Genomic DNA, 13,057 nt, shown 5'->3' with positions numbered 1-13,057 from the left:
TGCATAAGCCTTCATTATAAGGTGTGTCTAATACAAAGTTTAGGGTAATCAGATAACCCTTTACAACATAACTAAATTACAAGAAGGCCATTAATGAAAGTGCATCAGTACATTAATATAACACGGATCAGATCCAAACCCGATTTGGACCCAAATATAAACATGACTTCTTTTCACCCTCCCTCAAGTTGTACATGGTTTTGAACTACGAACAACTTGCCTTTTAACATCCAAAATATGTTCTTGGTCAGTTCCTTTATGAACAAATCAACAACTTGATCAGTAGTCCGAATAAACTCGGGTTCAATCTCCTTCTCTTTCACCTTCTGCTTTATAAAGTGTTGATCTATCTCAATATGTTTGGCACAACTGTGGCAAATAGGATTAAAGGACATATTGATGACACTTTGATTGTCACATGAGAGAAGAGACCGAGAAACCGATTCTCCTACCTCTGTCAATAGGTGTCTAATCCATGTAGCCTCAACAGTGGTGGTTGCCATTGATCTATATTTGGCCTCTGTGCTTGACCTAGCAATTGCTTTTTGTTTCCTACTACTCCAAGACACTAGATTCATCCCAATAAAAACACAATAGCCTGAGACTGACCTGCATTCATCTGGGTCTCCCGCTTAGTCTGCATCAGTGTAAACAACAAGCTCATGTGCATTCTGCCCATTCATCATCTTTCTATACAGAAGACCATCCCCGATGGTTCCTTTCAAATACCGAAGTATTCATTTAACAACTTTCATATGCCCAACACATGGCTCATGCATGAACTGGAATTCCTGATTAACTGAGTAAACAAGATCAAGCCGAGTGAAAGTGAGATATTGCAGTATCCCGACTACGTTGCGATATCTCTTAGGATCCTCATATAAATCTCAATCTTGGGAACTGAGTTTCTAGTAAAGAACACTTGGAGTTTCTAAAGGTTTGCACTCTTTCATACCTGCCTTGTTGAGAACATCAATGATGTACTTATGCTGGGTGAGGGTCATTCATTCAGTAGTCCTGTCAACTTCGACTCCAAAGAAATATCACAGTTTCTCAAGATCCTTCATTTTAAATATTTGATTCAAGAGCTGCTTGACCTCTTCAATATGATCATTAGAGTTACTTGTAATGATAATGTCATCTACATATATCAATAACAGAGTAACTACATCTTGGCTTTTGAATATAAACAGGGAGTGGTCAAGAAGGGATCGACTAAATCCATATTTTTGTATTTCAAGAGAAAATTTGTCAAACCAAGAACGAGAAGCCTGCTTTAACATGTATATTGCTGTTTTTAATCTGCACACATATTTCTTAGGATCTCCTTTTACATATCTAGTGGGTTGCTTCATGTACACTTCCTTTTTCAGTTCTACATGTAAAAAGACATTTTTGACATTTGACTAAGTGTCTACAGATGTTTAATAGCTAAGGATAATATGATTCTGATTGTCCTCATTTTAACAACTGAAATGAAAGTCTCATCATAGTCTTGTCCTTGCTCTTGTGTGAAACCCTTTGCAACAAGTCTCGCCTTATATCGTTCGATAATGTCATTCGGTTTGTACTTTATTTTGTACACCTACTTGGATCCAACTACATTTTTATTAGGTGGTCTGAGAACAATATCCCAAGCACCCCACTTATGAAGGGCCTTCATTTCTTCATTCATCGCTTAAATCCATCTTCTGGAAATAAAAAGTTATGAGTTGATCTTCTTTGCCCAAGCAGGTTAGAAAGAGTTGAAAGTCCATCGAAAAATTTTCATAATTGTCTCATCTTTCAATCAGATGGCGAGAGCGAGTGGATCTTCTAACATTGAAGGTTGGGGCAAAAGTAGAAGGAGAATCCATCTCTTGGTTGAAAGTGGAGGCTGCCTCTCTTTCTCGTCGAGTATAAACGACACCTTTATACATTTCTGGTTCAAGGATGGTTCTGGTCTCATACTTTTCTCTGTAGTGAACTTGTCAACATGCATAGTTTCCCCATCCTTTTGAATACAATCTCAAAGACAAACATCATTAGTACTAGAAAAGAGCTCAGAATTCAACCAGGGGTGATAGACCTCAACTTTAGAGTCTAATTCAGAGGGAGTAGTAGATTGATGATCAAAGTTCAGTTAATCAAAAATAATATTTCTAGATATCTTGATGCGCTTACTCATAGGATCATAACACCTGTACCCCCTTATAATCATTTGCATATCCCATAATTTTGCATTTCAAAGCCTTATCCTGAAACTTTTGTCATATTAAACTATCAATATGGATATAACATACACAACCAAACATGTGAAAATCATGATAATTTGGATGAACTCCATACAGGAAAAAATAAGGAGATTTGTTCCCCAAAATAGTTATGGGCAATCGGTTTATCACATGAACTGCCGAATGGAAAGCTTGAGCCCACAAAGTAATTGGAAAAATGTTATCATGCATTATACTCATTGCACTCTCGACAATATGACGATGCTTCCTTTCAGCGATCCAATTCTATTAAAGTGTATGAGGGCAAGACACCCTTCTACTTATTCTATTATTTTAGAGAAAATTAATAAAGTCATTTGAAGAGAACTCACCCCCTCCATAACATTGAAAACAAAAAATATTTTCAGAAAAATGGTTCTTGACAAAAGAATGGAAATTTTGGAACATCTTAAAAGTCTCAGACTTGCATTTCATAAAAAAAATCCAGGTGTAACGAGAATAACTGTCAACAAATATGAGATAATATCTAATTCCATACACAGAGGCAACTGGAGCAGGCCATCAAACATTAGAACAAATAATTTTAAAAGGTCTTGAAGCTCTTTTATTAATAAAATGAAAAGGTAGAACATGGCTCTTACATAAAAGACAACTAAAATATTTTTTGTCATCAACACTTAACCTTGAACTAGACTTAGGAATGAAATTATCATAGATAAGCTTCTTAATGAAATGACTACTGCAATGACCTAGACGACCATGCCAAAGATTTGGCTTATTATATTTAGAGACACTAAAGACACATTTAGGAATCATTAAAGAAGACAACGAGGAGAGTTTTAGGTTGGGATCAACAGGGCGAAAACAAGTAGAAGGATCTTCTTGAAAGAATACATATTGCCCTATTGTTTTACTTCAGCGAACATTTTCCTCATGTGAAGATCCTTGACATGAATAAAAAATGAAGTAAATTCAACTGAAGCATTAATATCATCAACAAGCTTAGAAACATAAACAATATTTCTCTTGATATTAGGAGTATAAAGGACATTTGAAAGACTAAGAGAGGACTTTGACATAAGAATAACTGAGTTTTCAATGTGAGAAATAAAATGATGAGATCCATGCCCAATGACAATGCTATTTCTACCAATGTAAGGAACAAGATTTATGAGCTTACCAGCATCACCAGTAACATGAGTCGTTGCCCTGGAGTCAACATACCAAGTATCCTGATCATTCTGTTTTAGATTTAATCATGTCAAAGCTGCCAATAACAACTCCTTCACTTCTCTACTAGCCTTTGGACTATTTGTCCCTTTCTTCGCTTCTGTTTGCGACACTTTTCCTCTATTTTGAGGGTTGGACCAGCAGTTAGCCTTGACATGCCCCCTTTTATTACACAGAAAACAAGTGAGAATTGACCTTTGTCTCTGTGAGTTGAGAGTCATGTTGGGCATAGGTAATATTCCACGGCCTCCTTGCCCATCCTTCCTTGACCTCCCTTTCCCTAAAAGTCATAACTTCTATGTCCTCACCCATAGACTACCCCTGTGGCAAGAACATCTTGTGTACATCAAACTCTTCAGAAAATCCTATCAAGGTCATCTCATATTGAAAAAGTTTTGTACACAGATTTTCAAATATAGGTAGATCAGGTAAACACAATAAAGAAGTATCAATCATGTGATAGTCAGGCCCTAACCTACTGAGAGTTTGTTACACCATGTCTTTGTCACTCACTACACAACCCACAATGGCTAGTTGATCTGTAATGGTTTTTATTTTGTTCAAGTACTTCATGATAGTCATAGAGTCCTTTCTTAACATTTGAAATTCCCTTTTAAGAAACACCACCTTGGCCTGAGAAACCTGTGAATATGACTGAACTAATCTATCACATAGTTGTACATCCGAAAAATCATATAAAATTGCCATAAGTACCTCTTGTCGCAGTGTAGAAGTGATATAAGCAACCAACACTTGGTCCCTTTTCATCCAAGTTACATACTATGAGTTTCTGACATACAATATTGTAGATGATCCTTTACTATTCTTTTTTTCTTGTGATATAAACTTTGGAGGAACTGGAATAGAGCCATCCAGATGGCCAGAAAGATCCTGACTCTTTATAAAATGAATGATTTGCCTCTTCCAAATCAAGAAATTAGAGTTCAACTTTTCATACACGAGTTAACTAAGAAAACTTGAAGAAAGGCCAGACTGGGAAGAGAATGAGTCCATGTTCCAAAGAAAAAGGAATCCAGAATCCAAGAATAAAAGAAGAATGCGTTTAGAATAATTTTTAGTCTCAAAGCAAATTTTGCTGCCTCCATTTTTTTTAAATAATCACTGTCAATACTCGAACCAGAGGTTGCAAATCAGACGATGCTGTGAAAATAAGTCTGAACAATAGTTAACCAATATTTGTGTGTCACCATGTGTTAAGACATTGTAACTTCGAATCCAGATGAGGTATTGATAGAGCACGCTAAGGACTACATCTTCATATTCAAATGCATGCATTTTATAGCTTTTTGACATAATTGCCCATGCTTAGGACTGAAAATTGCATAACAGAGAATTAAAGACAAAAGTGTAATTTTGGGTTTTGGAGCATAATTTTAGATTTGGATCTCAATAGAAGATCCAATTAGTCCAACCCATGACCCAAGACCCATATCCATTTGAATTGGATCTAAGATGCATTGTGGATTAGATATGTGATCTATAAAGTCCACACTTTCCTGAAATTTGATTTCTTGAATTTTTTTTTGTGCAGAGAGCTATGGTGGCAAGCATAACTTGCCAATTTTCAAAACTTTATAAAATAAGGAAGGAAAAGGAAGGGGGGGGGAGCAAGATTTTCAAAACCTCTTCCTTCCTCATTTCAACCACAAGAAAGGAAACAAGGAAGAAGGGGGCATGAATGCCAAAAATCACCCCCTCTACTTTTGGAAGTTTTGAAAATAAAAAAAAAGAAAGAGAAAATTTTATTTTTGTAAGAAAGAAGGAAAACAAGAAAATCAAAACTTTCTTATTTTCCCCTACTTGCTTCCTCTTCTTTTCACTGTTCAAAAGGGAAAGTGGTGGACCAAATCCACCAAATCATCCCATTCTGAATAAAAGCTTCTCAGAAAGAGAGAAGCCCCATTCTTCCTCCTAAAAAAATTTGTCCCTCCTTGTGCCGCCAACCCCCTCCTCCTCTGCTCTAGGCTGAGTACCAGCTCCATTTAACGAGCTTCGTGTTTCATACCCCGTCTTATCTTCTTCTTCAAACCTCTCTACCTCTGAGGCGAAGTCGAAGGAGTTGGACAGTCTAATCCCTCTAACATTGCAGATGGAACATATCACTGAGGTAGGATCATCACTGTGTATCTCTTTCTCTATTCTAGCATAAATTCGACAACCTTCTTTAAATCTAAAAATTCTTAAAAAAATATTTTTGATTAGAGAAGGTTGTCCTTAAAATTCTCAAAAAATGACAGTTGGTGCAGTATTTTTATGATGACCTGACTAAGAAAGATAGGTAGATGGTTGATTCCTCGTATGGGGAACATTCATGCTCAAAAGAGAAGATGAGGCATGATCCCTCTTTGAGACATTGAGTAAAAATTTGATGCACCATGTCATGGCCTTAAGAGAAGATCAGGCAACATCTGCGACTAGGGGACCCAAAAAAGGGAAGATGTATAAGGTAGGGGCCTCCCTAAAGCTGCATCACAAGGTTGATATGCTGACCCAAAAATTGGATCAGCTTCTTTCTATCTCTTCCCCAACCTAGCAGGTGTGTACGTTGTGTGCTAGCCCATCACACCAAATCATGGGTTGTTCCGCGGTGCGACAGTACCCTGAATTTGCCCAAGAACAAGTTCAGGCAGCGCAAGGTTTCACTAAACCTGCTAGTAATCCTTTCTCGCAGACCTAAAACCTAGGATGACGAAACCATCCTAATTTTCCGTGGAGAAATCCACAAGAGCGTAACTACCAATAAAGTTACCTAAGACCCACGTTCCCACAAGCTCCAACCCAGTTTAGCCAGACTTCTCTCCAGAAACCTACATCGAGACAGTCTTCACAGGAGAAGCTCCTCGAGGCCTTTTCTGATATCAATGCCAACCTCACCTCTTACACGCAGTCAATAGCAAAGTTAGAGACTCAAATGGGGTAGATGGTCGAAGATTTGAGCATGCACAATGAGGGGAGCCTTCCTAGTCAGCCTATTGTCAACCCAAGGGGTAAGGACCCCATGCACTCTAGCCTGCACATGACAGAGTTATACCAAAAGCAGGCCAAGTCAGTTATGACCCTTCGAAGTGAGAAGAAACTTTACCCAGTTCAGAAGATGACTGAGGAATCCAAGGATAGGACTATAGACCAGTCGAGTTCGCCTGTCAAGCCTAAGGAAAGTGGTCAGGGCCCACAACCTGAGTCATTTACTTCATATATTCCTAGAGGCCCCTTTCCTCAGGCCTTAAAGAAGCCCAAACCTTTTGGCAAGCAGGGAGTGAAGATGAATAAGATGCTTGAGTTATTCAATCAGGTCCATATAAACCTCCCACTGCTAAATGTCATACAACAAGTTTTCGCCTATATGAAGTTCCTTAAAGAGCTTTGCACTCAGAAGCGGAAGTCGAGGTCCAGTGTGCTCAAGCGAGTATATCTGTCTAAGAAGGTGAGTTCGGTGCTTTTGCATCAGACTCCACCCAAGCTTAAGAACCCAGGACATCGATTATTTCATGTGTTATAGAAAATATTACCAATGAGCGTGCTTTGCTCGATCTTGAGAAAAGTGTCAATACCATGCTAAGTTTCTTTTATAACACATTCGAGTTTAAGGATATGAAGACTACACTGATGACCCTGCAGTTAGCGTATAGATCCATCAAGGTCTCACGAGGGATCCTTGAGGATGTATTGGTCAAGGTGGAGAACTACTTTCCCGTATACTTTATTATTCTGGACATGAAAGGCGTGAATCACGTCCGACAAACACTCATTACTTTGGGACGACCTTTCTTGACGACAATGAATGCTTACATAAACTGTTACACTAAAGCCATGGACATGTCCTTTGGTAATAAGAGGATGGGACTGAACATCTTCAATGCTACCATGGGGCCTGCAGGTGAGGACGCTTATTTCCAGGTAGACATTGTCCAGGACCTAGTTGAAGCAAAATCGTTGTGGATGTCAAGTGATCACCCTCAGGATGAGGATGATGTGTTGCTTTGAGAGTATGAGTATGAGCTGAATGATATGATGGTGGTCTCACCAAGCGAGAGACGATTGGCTTGGACTTTTGAGTCCCCCCTGGACCTGACAGAGTTACCTGCCAAACCCTTAGTGAAGTGTCCTCTAGTCCTTGAGCTGAAGCCCTTACCAGCATCGCTCAAGTATGCCTTTTTAGGTGACCAACAGACACTCCCAGTCATCATTGCATCGAACCTGACGAGTGATCAAGAACATCAATTGATTCAAGTCCTACAAGAGCATAAGACAATGATAGGGTGGTCTATAGCTGATTTGAAGGGGATAGACCCCTCCTTTTGCATGCATAGGATCATAGTGGATGAGGGTGCTAAACCCTCCAAATAAATGCAAAGAAGGCTAAACCCGAATATGAAGGAGGTGGTAAAGTGGCTGAACACAGGGATTATTTATCCCATCTCTGATGGTCAGTGGGTGAGCCATACGCAAGTTGTTCATAAGAAATCGAGGCTCACTATGATGATGAATGAGAAATGAGAGAGCATCCCCATTAGAACCACGATAGGGTGGCGAGTCTGCATAGATTACAAAAGGTTGAACAATGCGACGAGGAAGGACCACTTTTTGTTGCCTTTTATAGACCAGATCCTTGAGCGACTCGCAGGCCAGAGTTACTTTTGTTTCCTGGATGGATATTCATGATACAATCAAGTGGTCGTTCACCTTGAGAATTAGGAGAAGACCACTTTCACTTGTCCTTATGGCACCTTCACATTCAGACGTATGCCATTTGGGTTATTCAATGTCCCAGTTACTTTTCAAAAGTGCATGATGACCATCTTTTCGGACATGATGGACGATGTCCTAGAGATTTTCATGGACAACTTCTTTGTCTATGGCTCATCTTTTAAGGATTGTCTCCAAAAGTTGACTCAAGTGTTGAAACGATGTATGGTGATGAACTTGGTACTTAGTTGAGAGAAGAGTCATTTTATTATGAAACAAAGGATAGTTTTGGGTTATATCATGTCCCAGAGGGGAATTGAGGTAGATACGACCAAGGTGGAGACCATTGCTAAACTCACTCCACCTACCTCAGTGCGCCAAGTCCGTTCGTTCTTAGGGCATGCTGGATTATATAGAAGATTCATTAAGGATTTCAACCAAATCTTCCGACCTTTATGTGCATTACTTTCAAAGGAGATGCCTTTTTACTTTGACTCAGATTGCATGCAAGCTTTCCTTATGATTAAGGAAGCCTTAATTTCAGCCCCAATTTTGTGATCTCCAGATTGGTCATTGCCTTTTGAGATAATGTGTGATGCACCCAATTACGTAGTAGAAGCCATTCTTGGCCAGAGGGTTGATCGAAAACCCTATGTGATCTATTACGCTAGTAGGAGCCTCTCTGATGCAGAGCTGAATTATACGACTACAGAGAAGGAATTGCTGGCAGTAGTGTTCACACTAGAGAAGTTTCAGTCATATTTGTTGGGCTTCAAGGTGGTCGTCTACTCGGATCATGTCGCTTTGCGGTACTTGATGAGTAAGAAGGACACCAAGCCACAACTCATCCGATGGATCCTGCTACTACAAGAGTTCGATCTCGAGATTCAAGATAAAAGTGGTAATGAGAATGTAGTAGCGGATCACCTGTCAAGACTGACAGTGGAGTCATCTCCTCAGCTGGGGCCAATCAATGACTCCTTTCTGGATCAGCAGATCTTGAGTGTTCAACATCTTTTCTAGTTTGCTGATATTGTCAATTACCTGGTGACAAGAAAGCTCCTTATTCATTGGAGCAAGACTAAGAGAGATCAATTTATGGCACAGGTGAAGCATTATTTTTGGGAGGATCAAGAACTGTTTAGATTTGGTGTAGACGAGTGATTTGGAGGTGTGTGCTTGAAGAGGAGGTTCATTTCATTCCGACCTTTTGCCACTCTCTAGCGTGTGGAGGTCATTTTTTCAGCAGAAAGACCACAACTAAGGTCTTACAGTCTGGATTTTGGTGGCCTACACTGCATAAAGACTCACATGAGTTTTGTCGCATATGTTTGCATTGCTAGCAGATGGAGAAAATGTACTGAAGGGACATGATGTCTCTAATCCCCATTTTGATTGTCGAGATCTTTGATGTTTGAGGAATCAATTTTATGGGTCTGTTTCCACCATCGTATGGTTTTGTTTACATTCTTGTTGCAGTGGATTATGTATCAAAGTGGGTGGATGTAGTGGCTACCCAGACCAATGATCATAAGGTACTACTTAATTTCATTAAGCACAACATCTTTAGTTGGTTCAAAATACCATGCGCCATAATAAGTGATGGAGAAAAGCACTTCAAGAATGTGCAAGTTGCTTCTCTTCTGAAGAAGTACTATTTACAATACAAGATAGCCACTCTCTACCACCCACAGACCAGTGGTCAAGTTAAGGTCTCCAATATGAAGATCAAGAGGATATTAGAGAAGACGGTCAAGCCAAGCCGTAAGGACTGGTCTCAGCGCCTTGATGATGCCTTATGTGCATATAGAACCGCCTACAAGACTCCAATTGACATGTCCCCCTATCGCCTGATCTTTGAAGATGTGTGACATCTCCCTATTGAGTTGGAGCATATGGCCTATTGGGAGATCAAGTCATTTAATTTTGATTTAGGCCAGACTAGCAAAGAGCGCAAATTACAATTGAGTGAGCTTGAAGAGCTTCACAATGAGGCATATGACAATGCCAAAATTTACAAAGCACGGACTAAGGCTTACCATGACACGCATATCCTTAAGAAAGAGTTTGTGCCTGGGCAGAATGTTTGGTTGTTCAATGCGCGGTTGCAACTTTTTCCATTGAAGCTTACGTCCAGATGGGATGGCACATTTGTGGTCTATACGTGCAGTTACTTTAATGGACCCCAAAACGGGCAGGCTTTTCAAAGTGAATGGGTAAAGGTTGAAGCCCTATATCTCAGACCTTGCAGAGGGACAAGACATTGAGTTCATCGATCTTATTGAAGGCGAGGGCTAGCAATTTTTGAGTCTAGCTGAAGACTTAAAACTTACAATGCATGAGAGGCAACTCATGGTAGTTAGGATGCCTTTTGTGATTTTGGTTTGCTTTAGATAGAATTATGATAGAGACATGCATATATTATGATTTCATGTGCTTCAATATGTATGAGTTTTTTTTTTTAATACAGGACATTGAGGAGCCCTGCATGTGCATGATAGTGCAGAACAAGGCATCTTATCAAGCGAGCTCCAACATAAATATCAAGTTGTATATATTTTTTTTCTCCTTTCATGTTGTTCTTTGTGTGCACTCATGCATTCATATAGTTTCATTTAAGCAAGAGAGTGTGTCACTGAGGACAGTTTCATTCAAACATGGGAGGAGGGTATGATGCATATCTCAAATTTTTTCTATCCATGTATTTTTTTGTTGAAACTCATAAAATTAGGCATCTTTGAAGCAATCGGTAACAATATATGATTGTCTTTGTATGTCTTTGACATTTTGAGATGATTTTTAAGCCCCATGTAGAAATTTTTTTTGAAATAAATTTAGAAATATAGGTCATTTATGTGGCTTTTGAAGAAAATACTTATTTATAATTGTTAGATTTTACTTTGATTTATACGGATGAAGATGCACTGATTTTTTTGAAAAAATGAGAAATGTTAGTAAGTAAAATAAAAAAAAGAAAATTTTCTTAGTTATATTGTCCTTAGTAGCTGGGGTAGGACACAAGTTGAAGTGCCTGCGCTCACGCGAATAGGCTAGTTAGGGCTATCAAAACTTCATGTCTAGTCAACACATGAGGCTTTTTGAATTCGAGCAATTAAGTTTGAGGGGTGTTCTATACCTGGTGCCCTAAAGTCATCTGGCTTGGGAGCCACGAGCCCAAAGCTCGCTACATGGATCCATTAGAAAGCTCGGTCAGTAGAGACATTGCACACGAAAAGAAGAGAAAGTAAAAGTAGTTATGAAAATCTAGGGTGTAGTGACTCGAGTGATTAACTCTGACGGACACTTTGTGTCTAGTACCCTAAGGTCATCTAGCCTGGGAGTCACTGGCCTAAAGCACGATACATGGGTCACGAAATCCAAAATTTGACATAGTGCTCAGAAAAAAATAAATAAAAATATAATAAGAGCTTAAAAAAAACATTGCTTTAGTTTTTTTTTTTGCAAAAATGTGCAAAAAACATTTGTATAATGATAGTAGATGATTACATAAGTAGGCAAGCTTTTCTGAGAATAAAGCATAGATAATCTTGAATTCTAAAGAAGTAGATAGAAAATTTTTCTATTGTGGAGGCGTGGTTGATTCAAAAAATGAGAAAGAATGTAATTTCATGAAATATACTTGTTGAAAATAGTTTTTAGTTATCTAATGTTTTTGACAATTGTATAAGTATGCATGACATAGATGTTTGTAGGTATCATTACTGAAAATCCTCACGAGACCTTACTCGTCGACCAGGGTAACGTGGGGGTTTAAAGGGCTTGTTGTATATGCTAAATGCAACCGTGATCCTTACGAAAGTGAGTTAGGATAATTAGCATATAAATTATTTTTCTTTGTTTCTTTTTGCTTTTGCAAAGCATAAGCATGAGGTCTAGACAATGCATTGCTCGAGGATGAGCAAAAGTCTAGGCATGGGGGCATTTGATGGAGCACGATAAGGGCTATATCTTTATATTCAAATGCATGCATTTTTATAACTTTTTTGACATAATTGCCCATGCTTAGGACTGAAAATTGCATAACAGAGAATTGAAGACAAAAGTGTAATTTTGGGTTTTGGAGCATAATTTTGGATTTGGATCTCATGAGAAGATTTAATTGGTCCAACCCACATCCACACTTTCCTGAATTTTGAATTCTTGAATTTCTTTTTTCTGTAGAGAGCTAAGGTGGCAAGCATAACTTGCCAATTTTCAAAACTTTATAAAGGAAGGAAAAGGAGGGGGGGGGGGGGGGGTTGAGATTTTCAAAACCCCTTCCTTCCTCATTTCAACCATAAGAAAGGAAACAAGGAAGGAGGGGGTGTGAATCCCAAAAATTCCCCCTCCACTTTTGAAAGTTTTGAAAATAAAAAAAACAAAGAAAAAGAAAATTTAATTTTTGAAAAAAAGAAGGAAAACAAGAAAGTCAAAACTTTCTTATTTTCCCCTCCTTGCTTCCTCCTTTCTCCACTTTCACACATTATTTAGAAGGAAAAGTGGTGGACCAGATCCACCAAATCAGCCCCTTCTGAATAAAAGCTTTTTAAAAAGAGAGAAGCCCCATTCTTCCTCCTAAAAAAAGTATCCCTCCTTGTGCAGCCACCAGCCTCCTCCTCTGCTCCAGGCTAAGTACCAGCTCCATTCAATGAGCATCGTGTTTTGTACCCCGCCCTATCTACTTTTTTAACCCTTTCTACCTCCAAGGAAAAGTCGAAGGAGTTGACCGGCCAAATCCCTCCAACGTTGCACACAGAACACATCACTGAGGTAGGATCGTCACCGTGTATCCCTTTCTCTGTTCTAGCATAAATTCGACAACCTTTTTCAAATCTAAAATTTCTCAAAAATTTATTTTTGATTAGAGAAGGTTGTCCTCGTCATTCTGTGATTTTTTTTAGAAGAAT

General features: G+C 38.8%; 1 protein-coding gene across 1 annotated transcript; it reads left to right on the top strand.

Annotated features, from left to right (window-relative positions):
* Window positions 1–6,384: 6,384 nt before the first annotated feature.
* On the top strand, window positions 6,385–7,448 carry LOC149843784 (uncharacterized). Its single transcript, XM_090000967.1, has 2 exons — window positions 6,385–6,888; window positions 7,083–7,448. Exons 1-2 carry the CDS (start codon window positions 6,385–6,387, stop codon window positions 7,446–7,448), a joined length of 870 nt encoding a protein of 289 aa, XP_089857093.1.
* The last annotated feature ends 5,609 nt before the right edge of the window (window positions 7,449–13,057 follow it).

This window comes from Nuphar pumila, chromosome 3, assembly GCF_984573655.1.
Source record: "Nuphar pumila chromosome 3, dmNupPumi1.hap1.1, whole genome shotgun sequence".
Classification (NCBI taxonomy): Eukaryota; Viridiplantae; Streptophyta; class Magnoliopsida; order Nymphaeales; family Nymphaeaceae; genus Nuphar; species Nuphar pumila.
The sequence above is the reverse complement of the archived record's forward strand: the minus strand, read 5'-3'. Positions and strand labels throughout refer to the sequence as shown.

Coding starts and splice junctions, on each gene's coding strand:
- LOC149843784 (XM_090000967.1), top strand. CDS start 6,385: ATGGTCGAAGATTTGAGCATGCACAATGAGGGGAGCCTTCCTAGTCAG. Junction 6,889..7,082: donor GAGTATATCTGTCTAAGAAG/GTGAGTTCGGTG, acceptor ATGACCCTGCAG/TTAGCGTATAGATCCATCAA.